The sequence below is a fragment of the Paroedura picta genome, chromosome 14 (genome assembly GCF_049243985.1).
Source record: "Paroedura picta isolate Pp20150507F chromosome 14, Ppicta_v3.0, whole genome shotgun sequence".
Taxonomy (NCBI): domain Eukaryota; kingdom Metazoa; phylum Chordata; class Lepidosauria; order Squamata; family Gekkonidae; genus Paroedura; species Paroedura picta.
Window position 1 is genome coordinate 1,954,343 of NC_135382.1, and position 26,906 is coordinate 1,981,248.

The 26,906-nt window shown below is 45.9% G+C and overlaps 1 protein-coding gene across 2 annotated transcripts in view; it reads right to left on the reverse strand.

Moving 5' to 3' along the window:
- LPCAT1 (lysophosphatidylcholine acyltransferase 1) overlaps positions 1-26,906 on the reverse strand; it is a 157,258-nt gene that overhangs the window by 88,885 nt on the left and 41,467 nt on the right. For both annotated transcript variants that reach the window (XR_013226574.1, XM_077310364.1), the window contains exon 6: positions 4,887-4,945. Coding sequence is in view for 1 of the 2 variants with exons in the window: in XM_077310364.1 (XP_077166479.1) it covers positions 4,887-4,945 (59 nt within the window). In the remaining variant the exon portion in view is untranslated. The remainder of the gene's footprint in view (positions 1-4,886; positions 4,946-26,906) is intronic.

The following is a 26,906-nucleotide window of genomic DNA, read 5'->3' on the forward strand; positions in this document are numbered from 1 at the left end:
TCGTGGGGCAGGACCGTTCACTGGTCTCCCAGGTTTAGCTCACTGCCTGACAGTGCAGCAGCCAGTGCATTGGGGGGTGGAGGAGCTCACATTTTGTCAGAGCGGGCAAGTCGAGCAGGTCTTGTCACTGGCTGGCACCGGGATAGTAGACACATAGCTCCTCTGGAGCATAGAGTTGGAATTTGTTCATACTTTTTTTAAAAACTATAGTCCAGCCCTCCAACGGTCGGAGGGACACTGAACTGGCCCCGTTTTAAAAGTTTGAGGACCTCTGATTTAGAGAATGGGGGGAAAAAAGCAAGTGATAAATGTGTAACTTTATTTCTATTTGTCATAGAAGAAATCTGAAGTCTTTCCTTTATTTATCTGTACCTTTTCTTTTTCCTTATTCAGCTGTACCTTTGTGAGTTTTCTCCTCCTCCTTATCTCTCTTTTATTTATTTGATTTTTATACTACCCCCCCCCCCATACAGGTCAAGATGGTTCACATAAAACATTGTAGGGGTAATACACAGAACAGTCTAAACATATAACACAGTCATAAATAACATATCAACAATACTCTGGCGGTGGCTTCAACTAGAACGATAATTTAAGCCCACAGGGAGGTCAGGCTGCTTCAGGTCATGGAGGGTGTGTCTGAGGGGGGACCAGTGGATGTTGTTGGGTCGCTCGGACTCAAGCAAATGTCTGGTGGAGGGGCTCCCTTTTGCAGGCCCTGTGGAATTGTAGGAGTTCAGGCAGGGTCCTGATCTCTTCAGGGAGCTCATTCCAGCAGGTGGGGGCCAGGACAGAAAAAGCTCCGGCCCTTGTTGAGGACCGATGTGCTTCTTTAGGGCCAGAGATCACCAGCCAGTTGGTGGTGGCAGAGTGTAGTGCTCTTTTGGGGGTGTAGGCAGAGAGACGGTCTCCTAGGTAAACTGGGCCCAGACTGGGTATGCCCTTGAAGGTAAGGACAAAAACCTTAAGCCTGATACAGAATTCAATTGGGAGTTGTTGAAGAGAAGGCTGGATGTGAGATCTCCATGGTGTATTAGTGAGAATCCTGGCCGTAGCGTTCTGAACCAGTTGTAGTTTCCGGATCATGGATAAGGGTAGGCCTGCGTAGAGCGAGTTGCAGAAGTCCAGTCTAGAGGTGACCGTTGCGTGGATCACTGTGGCTAGGTTTTCTGGGCACTGGCAGCTTGGCTTGGCATAGGTGACAGAAAGCCTGCCATGCTACTCTTTTGACCTGTGCCTCCATGGAGAGGGAGATGTTGAGGATCACACCCAGGTTTCTGGTGGAGTGGGCTACTGGTAGACTCACACCGTCTAGGTTGGGTAAGCAGTCTTCCTCGCTTCGTCCCTTCATACCCAGCCACAGAACCTCCGTCTTTGAGGGGTTGAGCTTTAGATGACTTTTCTTGAGCCACTTTGTCACTGCTTCCAGGCATATGGCTCAGGGTTCTGGGTGGGAATCAGGGCAGTCATCCACAAGAAGGAAGAGCTGGGTGTCATCTGTTTATTGGTGGCAACCCAGCCGAAGCCTCTGCACCAACTGAGCAAGAGGGCGCATGAAGATGTTAAATAGAATAGGAGAGAGGACTGCTCCCTGTGGGACTCCACATGTGAGCTGATGGTGGTTGGATACCCTCTCTCCTATTACTACCTTCTTTCCGCAACTCTGGAGGAAGGAGATCAGACATTTGAGTGCTGTCCCCCGTATCCAGGCGTCGGTGAGGTGGTGAGCCAGGAGCTGTGTCAAATGCTGCTGACAGGTCTAATAGTACAGGCAATACTAACCCACCTCGGTCTAGCTCAGTGGTTCTCAACCTTGGGGTCGGGACCCCTTTGGGAGTCGAATGACCCTTTCACAAGGGTCACGGCAGGGCAAGCAGCTTGGCTGGGGAGGCGCCATCCACACAACAGCCTGATGGGGTAGATCGAGATAGAGCATTCCTCTGTCTAAAGCAGTGTAAAAGAGCGAGATCGGCACGGTGGGACAAGAGGCAGAAGTGAACTGAGAAACCCCAGAAAAAAAAAACAATATATATAGAATCATGAACAATGGATCTTCACACCATTGGTCAGTTTGGGTTGCAGTATTAGGAAGTTTGAGAACCACTGGTCTAGCTGGTGACGGACGTCCGTCAGGGTGACTACTGCTGTTTCCACCCCATGGAAATCAGGCTGAAATGGATCAAGGGCTGAAGTTTACTCCAGTAATGTTGATATTTGTTCCGCAGCAGCCCTTTCAACCAATTCCCCAGAAACGGGTGGTAGTTGTCAGGCTCCTGTTGGTCCAGGGATGGTTTTATGAGCAATGGGCATACCACAGCTTCTTTTAAGCCCTCTGGGAATTCTCCAGTTGAAAAGGAGAGGTTGATTATTTCCCGGAGGGGGCGCTCAATTCTTATGTATGTTGTTTTTAAGAGCCATAATGGACATGGATCTAGTGGGCTAGTGGTTAGCCTCATTGTTGTTAGCATCTTGTTGTCTGAAGTAACTCAGTGTTCTCTTAAAAGATGGCCACAGGAGCTCTAGTTCACTTTTTCTATCCAAAGTTGGAGGGAGGTTGCGGTGGAGAGTCAAGATTTTGTCTGCAAAGTGACTTGCAAATGTCTCACAGCTAATATCCAATTGGCTACTGTTTTGGCGCCTTTCATCATGGGCAGCAACTACCCTGAATAATTGTGCTGGGTATGAGTGCACAGATGTCATTCATGTCGAGTAAAAGTTGCGTTTCATGGATTTCACCGCCATCTCATAGTCTTTCATCTGCATTCTATATGATGTTCTTGATTCTTCATCGCGAGACTTCCTCCAAAATCACTCTAGTGGTCTCAGTTCCCGTTTCTTTCTGCGGAGCTCCTCAGTATACCAGGGGAGCCTGCTTAAGACAGAGGCAGAGAGGATCTCTGGGAGCTATCTCATCCATGGCAGCCAGCATTCTCTCATTCCAGTCCATCTAGAGAAGTGCCATGAGGCACAGGGCCCTGTAGAGCAGGGGGTGAGCAGAAATTTGCTCGGTGCTCCACTGACAGGGAGGTGCCAGTCTTAGCCAGGTCTTCATAGCAAAGTGGTCTGACCATGGCATGGCAACAGCTGTGATTGGGTCCACACTCAAACCTACGCTGAAAATGAGGCCCAGAGTGTGGCTTGCTTGGTGGGTAGGGCCAACAACAAATTGCGAGAACCATGGCTGACACTAGATCCAGCCTGTTTGCAGAGGATGGCAGCTCTGCATGGAAGTTAAAGTCCCCCAGAATTAGTAATATAGGGAATTGTAATGTCCTGGTAGCAATCGCCTCTAGCAGGGCGGCCAGGGCATGTGGAGGTACATTAGGCACACGGTACACCAGCCAGATGGTCAACACATTCAATTCTCGGGACTGTTGGTGAAGGAAGAGCCCTGAAGGAGATGTTTATTTTATTTATTTTATCATTGTCTATCTATACCGCTGCTCCCAAAAACTGGCTCCCGGAGGTTCACAAAAACAAAAAAACAATATCGGTTAAAAGTACCCCCAAATAAAACATTTCGAACAGGTATAAATACAAGTAAAAAATGGCGGTATACTAAATAATTTTTAAACTCACTTCCCATAGTGTGGGCATCGGTTTTAAGATGAAATATATACTGGCTGGGAGATGGGAACAGGCCCCCAACACAGTCTAGCATTGCAATACAAGCCGGAGGGAGGACCAGATCTAATACCCGAGGGCTCCCACCCGTCCTCAACCAAACACCTGGCAGAAGAGCTCCATTTTGCAGGCCCTGCGAAACTCAGAGAGTCCCAATAGGGCCCGCAGCTCATCCGGGAGCTCATCCTACCAGGTAGGGGCCAGGACCAAAAAGACCCTGGCCCTGGTGAAGGTCAGACGTGCCTCCCGAGGCCCCAGGAATGTCAGCAGATTCATACTCGCAGAGTGGAGTGCTCTGCAAGGCCATAAGGATGCAGGCGGTCCTGAAGGTAGGTAGGGCCCAAGCTGCATAAGGCCTGAAAGGTCAAAAGCAGTACCTTGAACCTGATCTGGATTGCCACTCCCACTCCTCACCCAACGGACCGTGACTGATGGCTGATGGAGTCCCCGGCAGCCGCTAGAGCTTTAAGGGCGCCATCCCTGGTCAAGGTTTCAGTCACGCAAGCCAGGTCTACCTCCTGCTCTGCAAAGTAGGCTTGCAGAGTGGAGGTTTTGTTATTAATCAACCTGGCACTGCACAGCATTGGTGCTGGAGGTGGGTTGTTCACCTTTGCCTCCACCCTAGTGTCCTAAGACATGGGGCAGAGATTACAAGGGACTCGAGCATGATTGTATCACAAGTCCCTTTTTTCTTTTTCCCTTAAATAGGTGAATCTTTTTTTCTGAACTTTGTTTCCTTATATACATGTACCCTTCCTCTTCTTTCCTTATATATCTTTCCCTTCTCTTTTTTATTGCATAGATGTCCCTTTTCTTTTTTCTTTGTCTCTGTATCTTTTCTCCTTTTATATTGGTCCCTTTTCTCTGAACCTTTTCTCTTTTTTTCCTTATATATCTTTACCATCTCTCTTTTCCCTTAGTATTGTAGCTTTTATCTTTTCCACACCCACCCCAAAATTCAACAAAATATGTAAAGAAAAAAAAAGAATATTGGGATAGGTTGTCAGTTCAAATCCCCATGGTAATATCATGCAAATAAATATACTCATAAGAAAGTGATATTGTGATTACTGTATGTCCTGTTAGTGTCTGTTGATGCATTTCACATATATTAAATATTCAATATGAAGCAGTGAGGGACAAAGAATTGCGAGTTATCTTCCAGATAAATGATCTTCTACTTTAAAAACATAGTCTCAATCAGCTACTTAATTTCTTTGCACATCACCACATCTTTAATACTCAAAGAATATATAACTTACCAGTTTGTTTGGATAGCGTAAAATCACTGGCTGGACTGGTACTCCCGGGATAAATGCTCCTAAAAAATTCATATGATATATATAATTACAACATAGAATACTTTCAGTATTATAAAGTATTATTATCTTAAAATGAAACAACAAAGGGTTGCTTATGTAGGCAGTAATGATTCTTCCAGCTATTATGCTCTGAAATTTATCACCTCCAAGTGTTCTCTGCAACTATAGTTTATATTTGAAAAACTTATATTTTAGCAACATCGAAAAATCTGGCCATAGCTGTCCCACTACCATTTATGGTCTGCAGACACCTTTCCCAGTCCCCAGCTGCAGTCAGCCCTAGTGGGCTAAAGGGAGGCAGGAGGCAGAGGCCAGGCGAGGGGCAACCTGGGAAACAGAGCCCTGTGAGCTAAAAGAAGGGAGCAGCTGCTTCCATGCAGAGCCCTGCCCCCTGCTGCCTTTAAATACCTGAGCATTCTTTTCAGAGCTCCTCTTGAGAAGACTCAGTCAATTGGCGTCTCACGAGGCATGTGCTTTGCTTTTGACTGGCTAACTCCTTTCAGCTCTCTGACTGCGATGACCCACAGATGTTTCAGGGGAGCGATCAGCCTGATGACCCACAGCTGGCCTAGACCAAGGACGATGCCTTGCTGGGGGTGCTTCTGCTGATCCTCCTGGCTTAGTCTGCTCTTTAGATGGCCCCACATATGTGCAGCAGGCCACTTTTCTGTCTCTTCTGCAGCCTCTGAATGAACTGCCTGCTGTTCCAGCTGCCCTGGCAGAGGTGCTTCCCCACAGCTCAGCTCATGTTCGGAAGAGTCATTTGGCAACAGCTTGATCATGACAGGCAAAAGCTCAGAGCATCCAAAGCCCCTGCCAAACAACTGTTTAGTGTGGTCTTTCTCAATCAGCTGAATCAGCCAAATCATGCAGAATTGATTCAGGCTTCTCTGATTCGACATGTTTAAATTGATGGGATATCTGTTAAGCTCAGGGAAGCCAAACATCACTTACTGAAGCACGCATCCCTGAGTCATAACTTCTTCATTCCAGATTGACACACTTTACTCATTTCAAAGGATTTCCTTGAAAATTACCAACACCCTTCATCAGACCTATCACGGTGAGCCACTTTCATCGTATTCTCAGAATGTCTCATAACAGAAACAATAAACTATGAGGAGCTTTTGCGCCTGACTGGTGCCTCGCCCACCCAGCTGATAATCAGTATGTTCTGTCGATGTAGTTGTTAAGCACCAGTCAAGGCCTATGGTGCTTTTGCACATTTTTTTTTTTTGGGGGGGGGGGGAAACTAAAGCAGGAAGAAGTTTCATTACTGAGCTATTCTGACTTTCCTGGCAAAGGGAACATGAACAACCTATCTTGAAACCTCTCTTTTGTATTAAGTGCCCAAGTATAGCAGCCAATAACTCCAGTGTGCAAGGCCAGCCTATCTTAGCAGGGCTAATCCAACTGGAACATGCAAAATGTGCATTGTACTTTTAAACTGATTTAGTTGGAAGGGACCTCCAGGGCCATCTAATCCAACCCCTGCACAATGCAGGAACTCACAACTACCTGCCCACCCCCAGTGACTCCAATTTCATGCCCAAGTGATCCCTTCACCAAAATCTCCAGAATCCAGCCAAGCCTGGAGGAAATTCACCTACCATCCCACAGTGGCGATCAGCAATTCCCTGGGTATGTAAGGAGGGGCCACAAGACACTGGTACATCCCATAGAATCATAGAATAGGAAGGGGGCATACAGGCCATCTAGTCCAACCCCCTGCTCTACGCAGGATTAGCCCTAAGCATCCTAAAGCATCCAAGAAAAGTGTGTATCCAACCTCTGCTTGAAGACTTCCAGTGAGGGGGAGCTCACCACCTCCTTAGGCAGCCTATTCCACTGCTGAACTACTCTGACTGTGAACATTTTTTTCCTGATATCTAGCCTATATCGTTGTACTTGAAGTTTAAACCCATTACTGCGTGTCCTCTCCTCTGCAGCCAACAGAAACAGCATCCTGCCCTCCTCCAAGTGACAATCTTTCAAATACTTAAAGAGGGCTATCATGTCCCCTCTCAACCTCCTTTTCTCCAGGCTGAACATTCCCAAGTCCCTCAACCTATCTTCATAGGGCTTGGTCCCTTGGCCCCAGATCATCCTTGTTGCTCTCCTCTGTACCCTTTCAATTTTATCCATGTCCTTTATCCATATCCATGAGGCCTCCAGAACTGCACACAGTACTCTAAGTGTGGTCTGACCAGTGCCGTATACAATGGGACTATGACATCTTGTGATTTTGATGTGATGCCCCTGTTGATACAGCCCAAAATGGTATTCGCCTTTTTTACCACTGTATCACCCTGCCTGCTCATGTTTAGCTTACAATCTACAAGTATCCCAAGGTCTCGTTCACACACAGTGTTACCTAGAAGCGTATCCCCCATCCAGTAGGCATGCTTTTCATTTTTCTGACCCAGATGCAGAACTTTACACTTATCTTTATTAAATTGCATCTTGTTCTCATTTGCCCATTTTTCCATTGTGTAAATTGTAATCCCTTCCTGCTTCCCCCCCAATCTTTCTAAGTTAATAACATCAGCATTTCTGTGAGATGACTATCTATCTGCTTAAAAACTTCCAAATAAGAACTCAACACCTCTCATGGAAGCCTGTTCCACTGAGGAAACGCTCTGTCAAGAAGGTCTTCCGGAAGTTTAGCCGAAAATTCTTTTGAATCAATTTAAACCACTGGCTCTGGTCTGACCATCTGGGGCAGCAGAAAATGACTCTGCTCCATCTTCTATATGAACTTGAAGATGGCTATCATATTACCTTTTAGTCATCTTTTCTCCAGGCTAAACAGGCCAAGTTCCCAGTGACTGTCTCTGTGGCTAGGTGTTCTGGGTCCAGGTAGGGCGCGAGTAGCTTGGTGGAGGTGGTAGAATGCCAGCCGCACTGCCTTTGTGACCTGGGCCTCCACTGTAAGGGAAGCATCCAGGATCACGCTCAAGTTCCTGGCGGAGTGAGTCGCTGGGAGCTGCACACCATCCAGGATGGGCAGGCGCGCTTCCTCCCATGGTCCCTTCCCACCCAACCACAGGACCTCCGTCTTTGCAGGGCTGAGCTTCAGGCGACTCTGCTTGATGCCATCCACTGATTTCTTCAGAAATGTTATACACAGAATAGATTATTTATTTATTTATGTATTTATTTATTTGAACTAGTATACTGTGGCTCACCAGGAGGTCTCATGGCGGTTCACAATAAAACATTAAAATCACAATAAGACCCCATAAGTTCCCATTATATGTGACCCTGCTATGTAAATGATGTAAAGAGATTCTTTTACTGGTTGGATTACAATTATCATAAGTGAAGTTGGTTTTCAGTTTTCATTCTTTTTTATGGTATAAGGGAGACATCTACTGGTCAAAAAAGTATTGCATTTAAAATCTTACTGCATTTAAAGCCTAATGATATACTTTAATTGTATGTTTTAATTATGATTACAACTAAAAAATATAATGGATCCTTCAATTTACATTAGAAAAAACCCACAAAAATATTACCCCTAATTTTTCCCAGAAATTATTTAATCAATTTGAACAAAAAACTGATTTGAAATATCAAAAAATTGGGTGAAAAGTTTAGCAATATGAAATCAGATGTCACATAAGTTGTTAGGAAGTTTGAAAATTCTATCAAACCAATTTTAGGATATGTTCCAGGTATTAATTAAAAAGTAGAGGCACTGGAATATAAAATGAAAGTTTGAAATACAGCACTAAGAAGTTTTGCATTGTTAGAACTGAGAGAAAAAAGAATACTGCCTGAGACTCAGCTACTCCTGAAACTGATGGAAAATGCAGGTGGCCAAGTTCCTCCACGTTCGCAAACAATGGAAGCCTCATGTTCTATTGACAGAAAACGACAAGCTATTAAGCAGGCAGGCAGGCAAAAGTTCAGTCTAATATAACTAATTTATTATGGGAAAGCCAATTCGTCAATAGAGAGAGAGTCTTATTCTATGCTATTTAGTGAGGATACAGGGAGATAAAGGACTCCTGGTGTTAAAGATTGAGAGTCTTCTAAGGCGAAAGGCGAAAGTTATAACAGAAGCAGGAAAAGAGCAGAATTACCTGGGATCTATCAGTCTGTTTCAAAGGCACAGCAATAAAGATTAGACTGCTGTAACCTGCTGTCTACTGGCCTACCCGTGTCCCTGACCCAGAAACTGCAACCAGCACAGAATGCATTAGCCAGGGTTCCCAACAGAACACCATGGAGAGCCCACATTTGTCCCATTTTTGAGAAACTGCACTGGTTTCCGGTTGAATTCTGGATCCGGTTCAAAGTTTTGGTTTGGACATAAGGCCATAAGGTCTGGGCCCAGCGTATCTGAGGGACCCTCTGTCTACCTATGCCTCACAAAACGTGTTTCACTCATCAAATATCAACAGGATGGTGGTCCCTGGCTAGAGGGAACCCCACCTGGCCTCAAGTAGGCCAGGGCCCTCCTGGCCCCTACCTGGTAGAATGAGCTCCCCAAAGAGCTAAGGTCCCTGATGCAACTCTTCCACCAGAAGTCTGGTTGATATCAGGATGCAGTTCCCATCTAGTCATGCCTCCTCTATACAACAGCAACCCTTTGTTACAAAAATCAGATAATGATGTTGGAGAGCCTGAGATGATTTTTTAGTATCAACAGGCAAAGATCTTTTAATGTAGAGTAATATTGACTGATCATACAATACAGAGTTGGAAGGGACTTCCAGTGTCATCTAATCCAGTGGTCACCAACCTTTTAATCCGGTCAACGCTTGACGATTTTACTGAGGCCCGGGGGGGGGGGTAGTCTTTTGCAGACGGCTGCCGTCGCTTGAGCCCCTGCTCCGTTTCCTTTCCCGCCGGCGCCCCTGACTTCCCGCCGCCCACTGGTGGGCGCTGCCAGCAGCAGCTGTGCAGTGCCACGCCGAGGGGGAGCCCCAGCCATGGCCAGCTGCTGGAGAACACCAAAGGTGAGCCGGCAGCAGAGTGGCAGGGCAGCCCCCAAGGCAGCAGCCGGGGAGGAGGATGAGCCGCAGCCCGGTACCGACTGATCCATGGACCAGTATCGGTCCCCGGACTGGGGGTTGGGGACAGCTGATCTAATCCAACCCCCTGCACAACGCAGGAGTTCATAACTAACTGTCAGGAGCTTCTTCCAGGTGTTTAGCCGAAAATTCTTTTGAATTAATTTCAACCCATTGGTTCTGGTCTGCCACTCTGGAGCAACAGAAAACAACTTTGCTCCATCTTCTCTAGGACAGCCCTTCAAGTACTTGAAGATGGTTATCATATCACTTCTCAGTCGTCTTCTCTCCACGCTAAACTGACCAAGCTCCCTCAACCTTTCCTCATATGTCTTGGTCTCCAAACCCCTCACCATCTTCGTAGCCCTCCTTTGGACATGCTCCAGTTTCTCTACATCTTTCTTCAGCTGTGGTGCCCTAAACTGAACACAGTACTCCAAATGAGGTCTTACCAGAGAGGAGTAAAATGGTAACATCACCTCACATGATGAGGACACTATACTTAAAATTCAGCAAAATGCACCTTTACCTTTTTAGCTACCGAGTCGCACTACTGACTCATGTGTCTGGTCTACTAAGACCCCCAGATCCTTTTCTTCTGCTGTGTTTGCTACCCCTCCCAGTTTAGTGGCATCTGCAAATTTAAAAAGTACTCCCTATATTCCTTCATCCAAGTCATTTATAAATATGTTGAAAACATAAGGCCCAGACAGATCCCAAAGGCACTCCACTCATCACTCTTCTCCATAAAGATGAATCATTTAACAAAGACCCTTTGAATGTGATCTGTCAACCAGTTCTCAATCCACCTAACAGCAATAAGATTCATACTGCATTTTACCAATACAAATATCATGTGGAACATTATAAAAAGCCTGTCTGAAATCAAGGTAAACTATGTACACAGCCTCCCTCTGATCTAGCAAGATAGTAACTTCCTCAAAAAAAGAAATAAGGTTAGCAAACCACAAAGAACCTCAAAACACAAAACTATACACATTGAAAAAGTATATGTAGAATTTTAATAACAATATGCAAACAAATAACAATATGCAAACAAATTCTCCCTACTGAATGCTGACACCCAACTGAAAGCTGAATTCCAGAGAATAGATAGAAGAGATAAGAATGCCTTCTTAAATGAAGTGCAAACAAATAGAAGAAAACAATAGAATAGGGAGGACCAGAGATCTCTTCAAGAAAATTGGAGATATGAAGAGAACATTTCACGCAAAGATGGGTATGATAAAGGATCAAAATGGTAGGGACCTAACAGAAGCAGAAGAGATTTTAAAAGGTGCAAAATTATACCGAATAACTATACAAGAGTGAGCTTAACGTCCCTAATAACCATGAGGGGTAGTCACTGACCTGGAGCCAGATATCCTGGAATGGGAAGTCAAATGGGGCTTAGGAAGTCTGAGCAACAATAAAGCTAGTGGAGGTGACAGCATTCCAGTTGAATTCTTCAAAATCTTAACAGACAATGCAGTAAAAGTGCTACACTCAATATGCCAGCAAATTTGGAATACTCAACAGTGGCCACAGGATCGGACAGGGTCAGTTTACATTCCAATCCCAAAGAAGGGCAATGCCAAAGAATGTTCAAACTACCACACCATTGCACTCATTTCTCATGCTAGCAAAGTTATGCTCAAAATCCTACAAGCTAGGCTCCAGCAATATGTGGACCGAGAACGTCCAGAAGTACAGGCAGGATTTCAAAGAGGCAGAGGAACTAGAGATCAAATTGCCAACATATGCTGGATCATGGAGAAAGCTAGGGAGTTCCAGAAGAACATCTGCTTCATTGACTATGCCTTTGACTGTGTGGAGCACAACAAATTGTGGCAAGTTCTTAAAGAGATGGGAATACCAGAGCATCTTATCTGTCTCTTGAGAAGCCTATATGCAGGTCAAGAAGCAACAGTGAGAAACGGGCATGGAATCACTGATTGGTTAAAAATTGAGAAAGGAGTTCGGTAACACTGTATACTGTCGCCTTGCCTATTTAACTTGTATGCGGAGCACATCATGAGAAAGGTGGGGCTAGATGAGTCACAAATTGGGATGAAGATTGTAGGGAGAAATATCAATAACCTCAGATATGCAGATGATAACACTCTAACAGCAGAAAGCTAAAAGGAACTATTTTTATTTATTTATTTATTTGTTTGTTTGTTTATTACATTTATATACCGCCCTCCCCAAAGGCTCAGGGTGGTTTACATCAAACAGAGATAACTGTACAAATAACTCCATATACAATAACATAATAATAACTATTACATGAACAATAGAACATTGGGGAGAACAATAACTCAACACTTACTGATGGCCCTGTGGGTTGGGTGAGGCTGCAATGCTGGTTGGAGGAGGGAGGCTGAGGGGGGCCAAAGCGGTGGTACTGGTCGACCTCAACCAAATGCCTGGTGGAGGAGCTCCCTTTTACAGGCCCTGCGGAATTGTTTGAGCTCCGTCTGGGCGCTGATCTCCTCTGGGAGCTCATTCCACCAGGTGGGGGCCAGAATAGAGAAAGCTCTGGCCTTGGTTGAGGTCAGGCGGGCTTCCGATAAATTCTTAACTTGCCTTGCCGACAGCTTCATTTCCCAGAAAGTAGAGCGGGGAACCAGGGGCTCTGCTATTTTAGACTTGATTCTCATCAATAGGGAAGAACTGGTAGATGAGGTGGAAGTAGTGGGCACACTTGGTAGTAGTGACCATGTGCTTTTGGAATTTTCAATTGTGGGAAAGAAAAAACCTTTACATTGTCGTACGTATAGCCTGGACTTCAGGAAAGCTGATTTTCACAGACTTAAAGGTATGTTGCTTAGAGTCCCATAGTCAGAATGACTTAAAAAGATTGGAGTCCAAGAGGCCTGGGAGTTTCTTAAAAGTGAAATAGTGAAGGCTCAGTCACAAACAATACCCTTGAGAAGAAAAGATGGAAGGAGCCTAAGGAAGCCAAGTTGGCTCCATAAGCAGATGTCAAAAAATGTGAGGAATAAAAAAGAGTCATTTAGGAAATGGAAGGAAGGCCTTATTACCAAGGATGAGTATAAACAAATAAGCAATAATTGTAGGGGGAGTGTTAGAAAATCTAAAGCTCAATATGAGCCTGGCTAGCAAGAAGTGCTAAGAGCCTCCTGTGGTGCAGAGTGGTAAGGCAGCCGCCTGAAAGCTTTGCCCATGAGGCTGGGAGTTGAATCCCAGCAGCCGGCTCAAGGTTGACTCAGCCTTCCATCTTTCCGAGGTCGGTCAAATGAGTACCCAGCTTGCTGGGGGGTAAACGGTAATGACTGGGGTAGGCACTGACAAACCACCCCGTATTGAGTCTGCCATGAAAACGCTAGAGGGCATCACCCCAAGGGTCAGACATAACTCGGTGCTTGCACAGGGGATACCTTTACCTTTACCTTTAGCAAGAAGTGCTAAAAATAACAAAAAAAGGCTTCTGTAGTTATATTCCAAGATCACTGCAGATGGGGATTGCAGCAAAGAAATTAATAGACACTTGCTCCTGGGGAGGAAAGCTATGGCAAATCTAGACAGCATCCTAAAAAGCAGAGACATCACCACGCCAAATAAAGTGCCTCTTGTCAAGGCTATGGTCTTCCCAGTTGCAATGTATGGCTGCGAAAGTTGGACCATAAGGAATGCCGAGCGTCAAAGAGCTGAGGGTTTTGAATTCTGCTGCTGGAGAAGACTCTTACGAGTCCCTTGGACTGCAAGGTGAACAAACCGGTCAATCCTAGTGGAGATCATCCCTGACTGCTCCTTAGAAGGCCAGATCCTGAAGATGAAACTCACTTTGGCCACCTCATGAGAAGGAAGGACTCCCTGGAGAAGAGCCTAATGCTGGGAGCAATCGAGGGCAAAAAAAGAAAGGGACGACAGAGAATGAGGTGACTGGATGGAGTCACTGAAGCAGTCGGTGCAAACTTAAACGGACTTCGAGGAATGGTAGAGGACAGGAAGGCCTGGAGGATCATTGTCCATGGGGTCAATTTAAGCCTAAATTTTGCAACAAGAAGCTGATCATCTGAACCACAATCAGGTCCTGGTCTTGTTTTTACTGACTGCATAGAACTTCTCCATCTTTGGCTGCAGAGCACATAGTCAGATTTCTGTGTTGACCGTCTGGTGATGTCCATGCGTGGAGTCGTCTCTTGGGTTGTTGTAAAAGAGTGTTTGCTATGACCATTGTATTCTCTTGACAAAATTCTACCAGCCCGTGCCCTGCTTCATTTTGTACTACAAGGCCAAACGTGCCTGTTATCCCGGTTATCTTTTGGCTTCCTACTTTAGCATTCCAATCCCCCATGATGATAAGCACATCATTTTTCGGCGTTGCTTCTAGAAGGTGTTGTAGGGCTTCATAGAACTGGTTAACTTCATCCTCTTCAGCAGCAGTGGTTGGGGCATTGACCTGGATTACTGTGATGTTGAATGGTTTGCCTTGGATTTGAACTGAGATCATTCTGTCATTTTGGGGATTGTATCCCAAGACTGCTTTTCCTACTTATTGATTATGAAGGCTACTCCATTTCTTCTGCAAGATTCTTGTCCACAGTAGTATACCTGATGGTCATCTGAATTAAATTCACCCATTCCTGTCCATTTTAGTTCACTGATTCCTAAAATGTCGATGTTCAGTCTTGTCATCTCTTGTTTAACCACGTCCAGCTTGCCTTGATTCATGGATCTGACGTTCCAGGTTCCTATGGAATAAAAATCTTTACAGCATCGGACTGTCTTTTTGCCACCAGTTACTTCCACAACTGAGCGTCCTTTCGGCTTTGGCCCAGTCGCTTCATTCATTCTGGCGCTACTCGTATTAGCCGTCTGCTCATCCCCAGTAGCCTATTGGATGCCTTCTGACCTGAGGGGCTCATCTTCCGGTGTCATATCGTTTTGCCTTTTGAACTTGTCCATTGGGTTTTCATGGCAAAGATACTGGAGTGGTTTGCCATTTCCTTCTCCAGTGGATCACCTTTTGTCAGAGCTCTCAGCTATGACCTGTCCGTCTTGGGTGGCCCTGCACGGCATAGCTCATAGCTTCTCTGAGCTACGCAAGCCCCCTTGCCACGGCAAGGCAGCGATCCTTGAAGGGGGATGATCTTTTACACCTATGTAAAAATCGCCCTTTAAAATATTGGCCAGTTATTTCACACTTTCCAGTATGTGCCGCCACTCCTGTTTTCACATGGAAATGTACAAGAAATATAGGAGGTATGTTGATATATTCAGATCATTCTCTTCATGCCCAAGCATCTAGTTTACTTCCTGGACATTATAGTCTTAGAAGGATTCAGTTTCACAGTCTCACATAAATATATCACTTTGCATAGTAATTCTTACTCCAGTTGTAACACTGTCATGGTCCTGTATCTTGCGGTCGGTCTGTGTCAGATGCTCTAAGTGGGACGTAGACCTTGGCTTATAAAACAGATATTAGAGCATAACTCCAGATTACTGAAACGCGTGGAATCTGCCCCTATGGTTTCAAGCTGTATTCAAATAAACCATCAATGGTCTGATTTGAAATTTTTTGTATTTAAACATTTCAGATACTACCTTACCAGAATATCAATTTTAGTTGACTTTTACATAGGAAGGAAACATTATATTCTGTTTGGATACTCTTTTTCTATCACAATATGATAGATGAAATGAGATCATTTGTTTAGGGTCCTTGTTTTCTTCACTTTATATCTGTTTCTGTTTCTATTTTTCTATTAGTGGCACCTTTAAATAACAATAGGAGTCTTAGTCATCATTTCCCTTTAAATTTTTGGGTCTCCATGGGAGAGGCTGAGGATAGTTGCTTTTTAGCAATATATCTCTGGTGCAATCCATTAATGATCTTTGTGTCTGGAGAAACACAACATTTGTCGTCCTTATTGATTGCTGGTGAAGGATTCACCATGTACAAGGTCGGATTGTAGTAAGTATAGCTATTTCCCTCTAGTATGCAGCATAAAGAGCCTCTTGTGGCGCAGAGTGGTAAGGCAGCCGTCTGAAAGCTTTGCCCATGAGGCTGGGAGTTCGATCCCAGCAGCCGGCTCAAGGTTGACTCAGCCTTCCATCCTTCCGAGGTCGGTAAAATGAGTACCCAGCTTGCTGCTGGGGGGTAAACGGTAATGACTGGGGAAGGCACTGGCAAACCACCCCGTATTGAGTCTGCCATGAAAACGCTGGAGGGCGTCACCCCAAGGGTCAGACATGACTCGGTGCTTGCACAGGGGATACCTTTACCTTTACCTTTATGCAGCATAATTGATTTACAGTTTCACTTTGCATTCTAACCTTTTTGTTTTTTTCTGCCTTACTGACTTAGTCGAAGTGCCTGCTTGCAGCACAACAGACAGTGAAGCATTTGGTTGCTCTTCTCAATTAATACCATCAACTTTATATATAAACTAGGAGCAAAGCCCGTTGTATCCAAGAATACAACGGGCCCTAAAGCTTGGCAGTGGGAAGAGGAAGGGGAGGAGTTGTCCAGTCTGTAAGGGCATGTGGTTGAATGTGTGTGTTGTGTGGGAGGTTGTGTGGTGGCGTGGTGGCAAATGAGGGCATGGGTGTCAAAAACTTGTGGTTTAGAAGGTTCGTTGAGTATGGGAGAGGACTGACCTTTGGGTATTGTGGCATAGTGGTTACAGATGAGCTTTCCAGGGTGACATCTTCAGATATGTGAAGGGAAATTCAGACTGGATACTCTTCTTAGGGGGAGATTACATGGCAACCATTTCCTCCCAGTTCTACATCATTTCCCTTCTTGTGTGAATAAGGCCACAAACACCGATATCTCCCCCTGCCCTAATCCACATGGGGTAGTCACAGTACACAGGTGTCCACCCTGTTCCTTCTGTCTCCATTTTTTCACTGTTGATAAAATGTTATGTTCCCACATGCTTCTTTCATGGTTGCTCCTTAGAAGAAGAATGGATTTTTGTACCCTGTGTTTACTACCCAAAGGAGTCTCAAAGGGGTTTAAAATACCTTTCCCTTCGTCTACCCACAATAGTCAACCTGTGAGGGATGTGGGGCTGTGAGAGGTCTGAGAGAACTGGGAATGGGCCGCAGTGACCCAGAAGGCCTCTGGTGTCTCAAAGCAGTTTCCAATCATCTTCCCTTCCTCTCCCCATAGCAGACTCCCCATGAGGGAGGTGGGGTAGAGAGCCTCACATGGAAGCTGGCAACCCTAAGAAGAAGTCTCTCTGTGCACAGCAGTCTTGACCTTAGTAAGGTTTTTTATACTGTTTTTTTTTAATTTGCCAGGCCGTTAGAAAAAGTCACTTCAGTTCCAGTGTCTCTCCAGCCATTTACTTGTTCACTATTTACAGTTTCAGGCTGTAAATATTTATTTAGATCTTCCTGCACTTTCCAGACTCACAGGACTGATGCTGGACTGTCTGTCTGCGCCCCAGAATACAAACAGTTGCTGGTAAGGGCTGGCCATAGTCCATAGCCCAGGAGGGACACATCTGCACCACTCCCTCCCAACTGCAGGCAAAAATGGCTCCTTTGAAGGCTGGACTCTGAGGCATTGTACGATTTTAAAGTCCCACCTCCAAACCTCCAGGACTATTTCCAATCCAGGGGTATCCAACCTCTAGCTCCCCTGGGGAGCTCCTGGAATTACAGCTCACCTGCAGAGTATAAAGATCAGCTCCCCAGGCAGAAATGACTACTTTGGACAGGGTTGTGGTGGAGAAGAAACATTTAAGGCCTCCCACACAGGTTGTTTTTGAATTGAAAGACTTGAGGTCTACTGCACAAGGTTGTTATGCAGATGAAACAGGAAGCAAAAGAACCTCCGCAACAGCATCCAGTTTCGTCTGCAGGATAACACTGTGCAGTAGGCCTCAAATCTGCAGAGAGTTGTGAAGAAGAAATACACATGGCTTGGCTGTGTCTAACCCCTGGCCACAGTAGTATTTTAAGTGAGAAGGGGCTTTTCTGTGTCCTCCCTGTCAGCCAACTGTTGTTTGGCAGAAGGGGAAAGTCCCCCCCTCAAAAGGAAGGCCCACACCCATGCCCTCAGGCTCCCCTGCATTGCTCTGAAGTCTGGGAGTCTCACTAGATGCTTGGGCACAAGGAGAAAGATCTGAATATATCAGGGGCTGTCAGAGGCTCCTTTGCAGCCTGAAGGGAGCGGGGGGGGGGGGAGGCAGTGCACTCTCCAGCCTCCTGCCAGCTCTGTCAGGGTTCTGAGGTAATTTGCAGTTGGACATGACAGTTAGGACAGCCTTGGGGCGAAAAGGGCTGGTGCATCCTGTCCAAGCATCTGTTCTGATCCCCCTTGGCAGCCTTACTGACCTCCTCTCCCTATGGTGGTCAGGAGCAGACTGGCAGTGATATCTCCAGATTCCCCCTGGGTGGGCGGGCCTGTCAGAACTTTGGCTTTGCGCCTTCCGACTGGCTGGAGCTGTGGTCTGTCCTGGTGAGGGCCCAATCAGAAGGTGCGATTGGGCCCTCACCCAGACTGGCCCTGCCCACTCTCTGCCTACTTAGGCCTTAGCCTTTTATGTTCATACTGCGAGAGCTGTATAAAGGCAAAATTCAGGCACTGGTTAATCAACAAATTATAGATGGCCATTATGCTATTTTTATAATACTATTGTGGTCCATATTGTCTTTGATCATTAGGCTTTATGATTTTTTTCTTGTAGTTCTTTGCTCCTCTCTATATTCCCCTGCAGAATTAGATGTGAAAAACATTGAGCTTCTGGTCCTGTTGGGAGTTATGTATTCACCTTCTGATTAACTGTGAGGAGACTTTTTGCAACACTTGGAAGTTCCCTTATGTATACCCTTTATGAGTTATAACTGATTGTGAGCAGACATTATGTAACATTGTATTCTTGTGACTTTTACATGATCCTTTGATTACTTATGGGGTATATTGGATTTGAGAATAGTTTTGTAGGGTTTGTATATTGTTATTAAAATTGTATGTATACTTTTTCAATGTGTATAGTTTTGTGTTTTGAGGTTCTTTGTGGTTTGCATATTATCCCTTCTGAATTTTGCCACAAGGTTAACTGATGTTTTGTTGTTGTTGTTGTTGTTGTTGTTGTTGTTACTCTATGCTTGATAGGACAGGAAAGGGGCAAAAGGCCAAGGTCTCAGTAAACTGCTGTCTGCATTTGATGATGACGTTATCCGTTCAGTCGTGTCCGACCCTCCGTGATTCTATAGGAAAGTTTTCGCCATACATCCCTGTCTCTGACTGCTTCTTTTAGTTGGTTCATGGTCATCCCTGTATTGGCTTTGATTGTGTATTGTACTCCAAATGTTTCCCATGCAATTCAATCTCAAGTGAATCCAAATGGCTGTTTTTGGAATCTGTTAACCATTTTCATTATGCTGTATATTAATTTACTCTCACACTCAACATATAATTTGGACTGATTACTCCCATTCCGTGACACTGTATCTGAGGAAGTGTGCATGCACGCAAGCTCGTAATTTTTAATAAAATTGTGTTGGTCTTAACAGTGCCACTGGACCCTAAATTTGTTCTATCAGAATTAGTATTCACAGATGAATATCACAGATATGTGGGAATCTATTTGGGGTTAAATAATAAATATCAAAGAGTTCTGTGATATTAATTTAAATAAAGGTACTGATGAGGAATGTTTGGGATAACAGTAAAGCTTTTATGTTATGGCTCCGGGTTTATAACATCATGGGAGGCACCTTCAGGGTCCTCTAGCCCAGTGGTCCCCAACCTTTTTGAGGCTGGGGACCGGCAGGGCAACTGCCCGCCCGCGCGCCCGCGCGGCCAAGCCGTGCATGCACACATGCGCCATGTGCGGGCAAAAACATGTATGCGTGGCACTTTCACGCATGTGCGAAAGTGCTGCGCATGCGCGATGCACGGGCGCGGCCCTGATTCCCTCTCCCCCCCTCCCGCAGTAAGAAGCTTCCCGAGCCGCAAGCTTGTGGCCTGGGAAGTTTTTTACTGCAGGGGGGGCGGGGAGAGGGAGCCGCGGCCCGGCGCCATGGCCTTCAGGGCCTGGCACCAGGCCGCGGCCCGCGGGTTGGGGACCACTGCTCTAGCCCAACCCGCTGCAGAATGCAACTCCCTGCCCACCCACAGGGACCCCAATTCCATGTTCAGATGATGCCCCCCCCCCAAAAAAAAACAGAATCCCTGGCCTGTCTGGTCTGTAGGAAATTCCCCTTCTGACCCCAACGTAGTGATCAGCATTTCCTTGGGTATGCAAGAAAGGGCCACAAGAGACAAGCATGGACACCATCCCTTCTGTCCAATCTACCTAAGTTCACAGAATCAGCACTTCTGTCAGATGGCTATTTAGCCCCTACTAAACACTTCCAAAGAAGGAGAGCCCACCACCTCCCAAGGAAGCGTGTTCCACTGAGGGAAGTCAAGAACTTCTTCTGGATGTTATGCCAAAAATTCTTTGGCATTGATTTCAGCCCACTGGTTCTGGTCCGACCCTCTGGAGCAAGAGAAAACAACTCTTCTCCATCCTCTATGTGACTTAAAGATTCAACAATACAAGAGTAATTGAGACATCATATTATTAGTATTATTATAAACATAATGCTGGGAAAACAATCAAACAAGAGAAACTACATAAGATTTTATACGAGATTAGGAGAAAGGATAAGGATTTAAGAAACTCCCCTGGAAATACTAGTATCTCTTGTTAAATAAACATTTTCATGTTAATAGTAAGACAAATAGAAGTAATTTTGAACTATGTAAAAAAAAAACACACATTTTCAACATGCAAATAAACCAGGAAAATGACTGGCATATAACTTAAGAAAGGAAAGAGAAAAGAAAATGATGTTGCTTACCAAGAGTTCCCCCCCTAGGGGGAAGTGACCAGGCCGTGGGATCAGCCCGGGCTGCACAGGGAGGCCTGGTTCAAACCACCACTCGGCATAGCCCAGACTAATTCTGCTAAGTCTGGGCCTGTCTGGACTTCACTTCTAGTCCGCGCCCCAACACGGATGTTCACAGTGCGTCCCTATTGGGCCACAGATTGGTTGCATCTGCCCCCATCAACCCGGCAGCAGGCACTCTGGTGCGATAGACACCAGTGTGCCCCTGCCTGCCACCATGGGAGGAGGGGGGTGGCCCTCCTGGGGGTGGCAGGGAGGGATACAGGGCTGGCTGCTGCAGCCCTCACCGGGGCTCTGGGTGCCAGCATTGGCCTTCTGTGGCTGGGTGGCATGGGAGTGCCCGCTGCCTGCTGCCTCCACCTGCCCTAACCCTTGGTGGAACTCTCGTTGCTCACTGTGAGAGGCGGAGCCCACTTCCAAGTGGCAGGAAGGGAGGGCGAGCTACCCACCACCTCCCCCCCTTAAACTCCACCACAGACCTCAGAGCTACTCTGGGGGCTCACAGTGAGAGGCAAGGCCCCTCTTCTGAGTGGCGGGGAGGGTGGACTGCCCTCCGCCTCTCCCCTCAGGCCCACTAGCGCCCATTGCATCCCTGAATGCAACGGACTTACAGGCTAGTTATTCAATATTCCCCAAAATTTCTCTATGCATTTCGCCAAAAGGCTTTGTCAGAGGAATCTTTAATATATAATATACAATTATATCACTGAATTTACATAAATAAAGGTATAGTTAAATTAAAATAATATAAATATATGAAAGGTCAAAGTTCAAGTTGTTAAATACCAATCACATACAAAACTGCTACAATTTATTCTGAGATTGCATGAGGAAAAGAAATTCCTTGTAAATAAGAGATAAAACTGTTCAAAAGTCTTTTTCTGTTCCTAAATGAATGTTACAAACCTGTTCCTCTGGCAATAATTCTTCAAAAGGAATATAAGACCAATAACCAATTGTTACTAGGAGAACTTGCCTTTTAAAATAAATTTTTAAAAATAAACATAAACATAAACACACACGAAATAGAAAACCCTTTGCCAGCAACTGACAATTTTAATACTATTTCCAACTATATAATTGCTGGTTCCATTCTTTCTATCACTCTTGACCATAAAAGATCTAATCTATTTTATCTCTATTTTTCTAATAGTTTCACTAAAATGTATATCCCCTTTATTTTAAACTAGCGATCCCCAACCTGTGGGCTGCAGACCACATGTGGTCCTTCGACTAATTGGAGGTGGGCCCCGAAGGACGCCTCCCCCCCCCCGGCCCTTTACTTCATCCCCCTAGCCTTTTACAACACACTTTGGGTGTCATTGTCTCCCATCACTCCCAGATTGCAGAGAAACAAGCTCAGGGTTCCCATTGATTTGTCATTGTCATGAGTTAAAATTTCCATGAAAATAAAATGTTCCTTATGTTCATTGTTGTGGCGTGTCTGTATCTTATTTTGAAGGGATGTTTAAACATTACCATAGCGATCAGAGAGCGTTAGGGCAGTGGTTGAGAGTAGAGGAGTAAACTCCCCCCCCCCACCGGGCCTCAGTAAAAGGCGTTGAGTGGTCCCCAGCGATAAAAAGGTTGGGAACCACTGTTTTAAACCAGGGGTCATCAACCATGGCCCGGTGGCGGGCCGCAAAGGCCACGGTACCAGGCCGCAGCCAGCCACGCCTGCCTTCCCCCACTGGCAGCAAGAAGGAAGGGAAGAGGCAGGCACAGCCGGCGGCATGGCGGTGACTCAAACACGCATGCACACTGTTGCCGTGCATGGGCGTTAGCGCCCCCTAGTGGCAAAAACGTGCACACGCAGTTGCCGCACGTGCGCGTTAGCGCCACCTGGTGGCGAAAACATACATGTGCTGCAATTGCGCGTGTGCGTTTTCGCAGCACCCGGTCCGTCTGCTCTTCCCTCACTCCGGAGGCGGTCCCTGATCTGAGAAAGGTTGGGGACCGCTATTTTAAACAACCAGTCTTGTAGCTTAGGGATTTTTTTAATTGCCTGGCAAAAACCAGCCTGGTAGCAGTAATCATATATAAAAGAGAACTAATAGATAAAAGAAAATTGATGGAGCATTTTGCCAATCACTAAAAACTTTGAAGCAGCACCCATGAGAGCCAGTTTGGTGTAGTGGTTAGGAGTGCGCACTTCTAATCTGGCATGCCAGGTTCGATTCTGCGATTCTCCCCCACATGCAGCCAGCTGGGGGACCTTGGGCTCGCCACGGCACTGATAAAACTGTTCTGACTGGGGCAGTGATATCAGGACTCTCTCAGCCTCACCCACCCCACAGGGTGTCTGTTGTGGGGAGAGGAATGGGAAGGCAATTGTAAGCCGCTTTGAGCCTCCTTCGGGTAGGGAAAAGCGGCATATAAGAACAAACTCTTCTTCTTTTTCTTCTTCTTCTTCTTCTTCTTCATCATAAAGCTCTGCAGAATTTCATTACTTTCACTCTAGAATCTCGCAATTCAGCTGCAGCATGGAACGTGTTCCCTGTTTGCCACGTGTCTCACGAATCCCAAAAAAACATGATTTCCCCCCTCCCCTAGGAGGAAATTTGCAGTAACCTAAAGTGGAAGCTCAATGGTCACATTGACTTCCTGCACCTTCCCACTTTAAAGGATGACATTTGAGATCTGACCAATACTGTGTCTCTGCTCTCCCTCCACTCCACACTGTATGTAAATTTAACGATTGCATTACAATGAAGTTCCAAAGTAGCACAAGCACAACACACACCACCTCCATCTCCCCCTCCAACAAGACTGAACGTTCTGCAGAACACTCTTTGCAAATTTTATGCAGGAAAACGAAGCTTTGGTCAATTTAATGCAGGGAGCCTAGGAACGTGGTTAATTTCATCCAGCAGCCTCTTGCAGCTTTTTCTAAGAACACACACAAAAAGCTCTCTTTGTGTTGCCATGTGGCAGTGTGTGAAAGAAATAACTAATAACATGCATTAAATTGGGGGGGAGGGGAGGCTTGCCTTAAGTGACACACTTAAAACAAAGGTGCAAGCAGGCACCAATTTTCCAAAGCTGTCTTTGAATGTGCATTGCTCCGGAGAAGGCGGGGGGGGGGGGGGGGATGAGCCGCACAGCATATGGAAAAGAGGAGCACTTGGGCACCTTGCCCATGGAAGGGGGGATAGCAATGAGAGCAAGATGTGAGAACAAGTGCAGGGGGTGAAAGGGGGCATTTTTCTGTTTTGATTGCATTAGGATGCCATTTTGTTATTGCACATGCTTGGATTCTTTTACAAAAGGAAAGAGAAGTGAGAGGAGCCAGGAATGGCAACTCTCCTGACGTGGAAGTGGAAATTGCAAGCAGCAAATGGAGTCCTGGACAGCGCCAGAGAAAAGCACAAATGTAGAACACCAGGCGCAATATTGGGGTCGGCATCCAGAAGTCAATGGGGCAAGAACGCACCAGCAAATGACAATTACGGAAACAGTGATGGAAAACAGTGCTTCACCCTCATAGCAAACAAGGGCTTCAGCAGGAAAATGTTCAGTGCAAAGGGGGAGAAGTGCACTTTCAGCTACTGGAAGTTCAAAACCTCTTTCCAAGGTGGGCTTATGCTGTCCTGATGCAGAAGACCAAAGACAAACCTTTGCTTTTCCAAAGTACCGTATTTGCCGGCATATAAGACGACTGGGTGTATAAGACGACCCCCCAATATTTCCACTCAAAATATAGAGTTTGTTACATTACATTACAGTACTATGGGCCACTGTGGGCAGCTCCGTCTATCCCAACTGAAGGGCACCCGGCGTATAGGACGACCCCCCCACTTGGAGGCATGTTTTTCAGGGGGGGAAAGTAGTCTTATACGCCAGCAAATACTGTAACTACTGGGTGACTATAGACACATTTTAAAATTTATTGTCATAGAATACACATGTTCAGATTATAAATATCATAGACAAATATCTCAAAGGCATTCTTCTATAAGAGAAAACAGTGTTGCACTTACCTGTTACGGTTGCTCATCTCGTTGTCTCTGGGCAGGCACACCTGGGACTGTACATGCATGCAGGTCAGGCATCGGAAGATATCTAGCTAGCCTAGTAACAGAGCTGGAAGGGCCACTCCCAATTAGAGCCGTTTGGGCTGTTTTCCTGCTTAACGGTCTTATGCTCTGGGGAGGAGGCCCCTTGCCCACCCTCAGTTCTTCTTGGCTGTTGCTATGAGCCAACAGAGTCAAGGAGCTTACATTGGGATAGAAGGAAGGGATGTGAATAATACTAAACACAGGATCATTGGGACTTAAAACATGAACTGCACGATTTTCTAATAAGGCATTCAATTCTGAAGGCATCCCAGGAAATATAGTATCATGGCCTGTTCAGTTGTTGCTAACGGTGGTAATTGGGTAAACCTTTCAATAATGGACAATACCTGGGAGTCTGAGGTTATTTTAAGCCATTCTGGTAAAAATGTGGACAAACAGTCTTCTGATGCCAACCATTGTTAGTCTGCCAAAATAGCTTGGTAATTTGCTATCCTGAAATTTCGCAGCTCAATGCATTGAACTTTCTGTTCTACTTATCAGCAGGGGTTGAATGTGAATCCCTTCTATGCTTAGCCTGTATCTCCTCCGCTATCTTATTGCTGCCAGAACTTTCCCACCGTGTTTGATGCAGAATGTGAACTGGAGGCCGTTTGAACCACTTCAGTCCACTCTCCTTGGCCAGAGTGGACAAGCCCTGGCAGCTGTCCGGTCAACCACATGCCCTTTTTACCCGTGTCCCTCAAGGCTAATGAAAACAAGCAGTGGGGAGATCCAGGGTCCCCTCTGGGAGATTATTAACTTGCCCCTAATATCAGAGACATTCCCAGAAAAATTGAAAAAGGCTGCAATGATGCCCTTATTGGAAAAACAAAAGCTGGATTCCACCAACCCAGCCAGTTACCACCCAGTTTTGCACCTAGTCTGAATGGGCGGTGCCAGGACAGCTCCAGGATTTCTTGGAGGAAAACTTCGACAGTTGGTAGGTGGAGATAGGTAGATCAGTGCCGCTGTTGTTATTCGATCTGAAGGCGGCGCGTGACATGGTCAGCCACAAACTAATGACCCACCATCTAGCTGACTTAGGGGTTAGAGCCATAGCCTTGAAATGGCTGGAATCATTTCTCCACAGTCGAGGACAGAAGGTGGCAATACAGAGAAGTGTGTCCCAATGTATGGCCTTTAATTGTGAGGTTCCACAGGGAGCCATATGCTCACCAATGCTATTTAATATCTATATTAAATTGTCTCCAGCCACCGGGAGGCATGCCTGGCCTCAACCAGGCCAGGGCCTTCTCGGTCCTGGGCCTTACCTGGTGGAATGAGCTCCTGGAAGAGCTGAGGGCCCTGACGGAGCGTACCGCAGGGCTTGTGAAATTGAGCTCTTCCACCGCCAGTTTGGGCTAGAAAGATCAGGTCCCTCCCTCTATAGGCCCCTAGGCCGGACATCACCAGTAAATACCCTCTGAGCCAATGGTGACTACTAGGGATGTGTACTTTGAAAGAAAAACCTCTGAAGCAGGTCTGCTTTAGAGACAGATCCCCCCGAGGTGGTCCAAAGTGGACAATCCCAATGGCAAACAGATCCGAAGCAAAGGAGTCTGAAACGTGCTTCGGAGAGCCTTGCAGCCCTCTGAAGCACTTCAGGTGTCCATTTAAAATTTAAAGGGAAACACAGACAGGGAGACACCTTGGCGCCATTACGTCCTGCTCTGCTTTTTCCGGGCTCCTCTCCAAGCCCTGGAATGAAAAGGAGGGAGGAGGGAGGGAGAGAGTCCAATGGCTGGGCTCCCTGTAGGAGGCCAACCAATCACTGCAAAGCATTTTGCCTCTGCAAGATTTGCAATTTATTTGAGATCCTGCAGCTTGCATAGCTTGCTTGCTGCAATGAAAAACAAGGGGGGGGATTTAGGTGGGAAGACAGATGGAGCGCTCATCCATATGAGCCATCTTCATAGAGCCACATTTTGTTAATAAAGACATCCCTCTTTTATATTTTTTCTGATTTGATGAAAAGACAGGAGCTACCTAGGAAT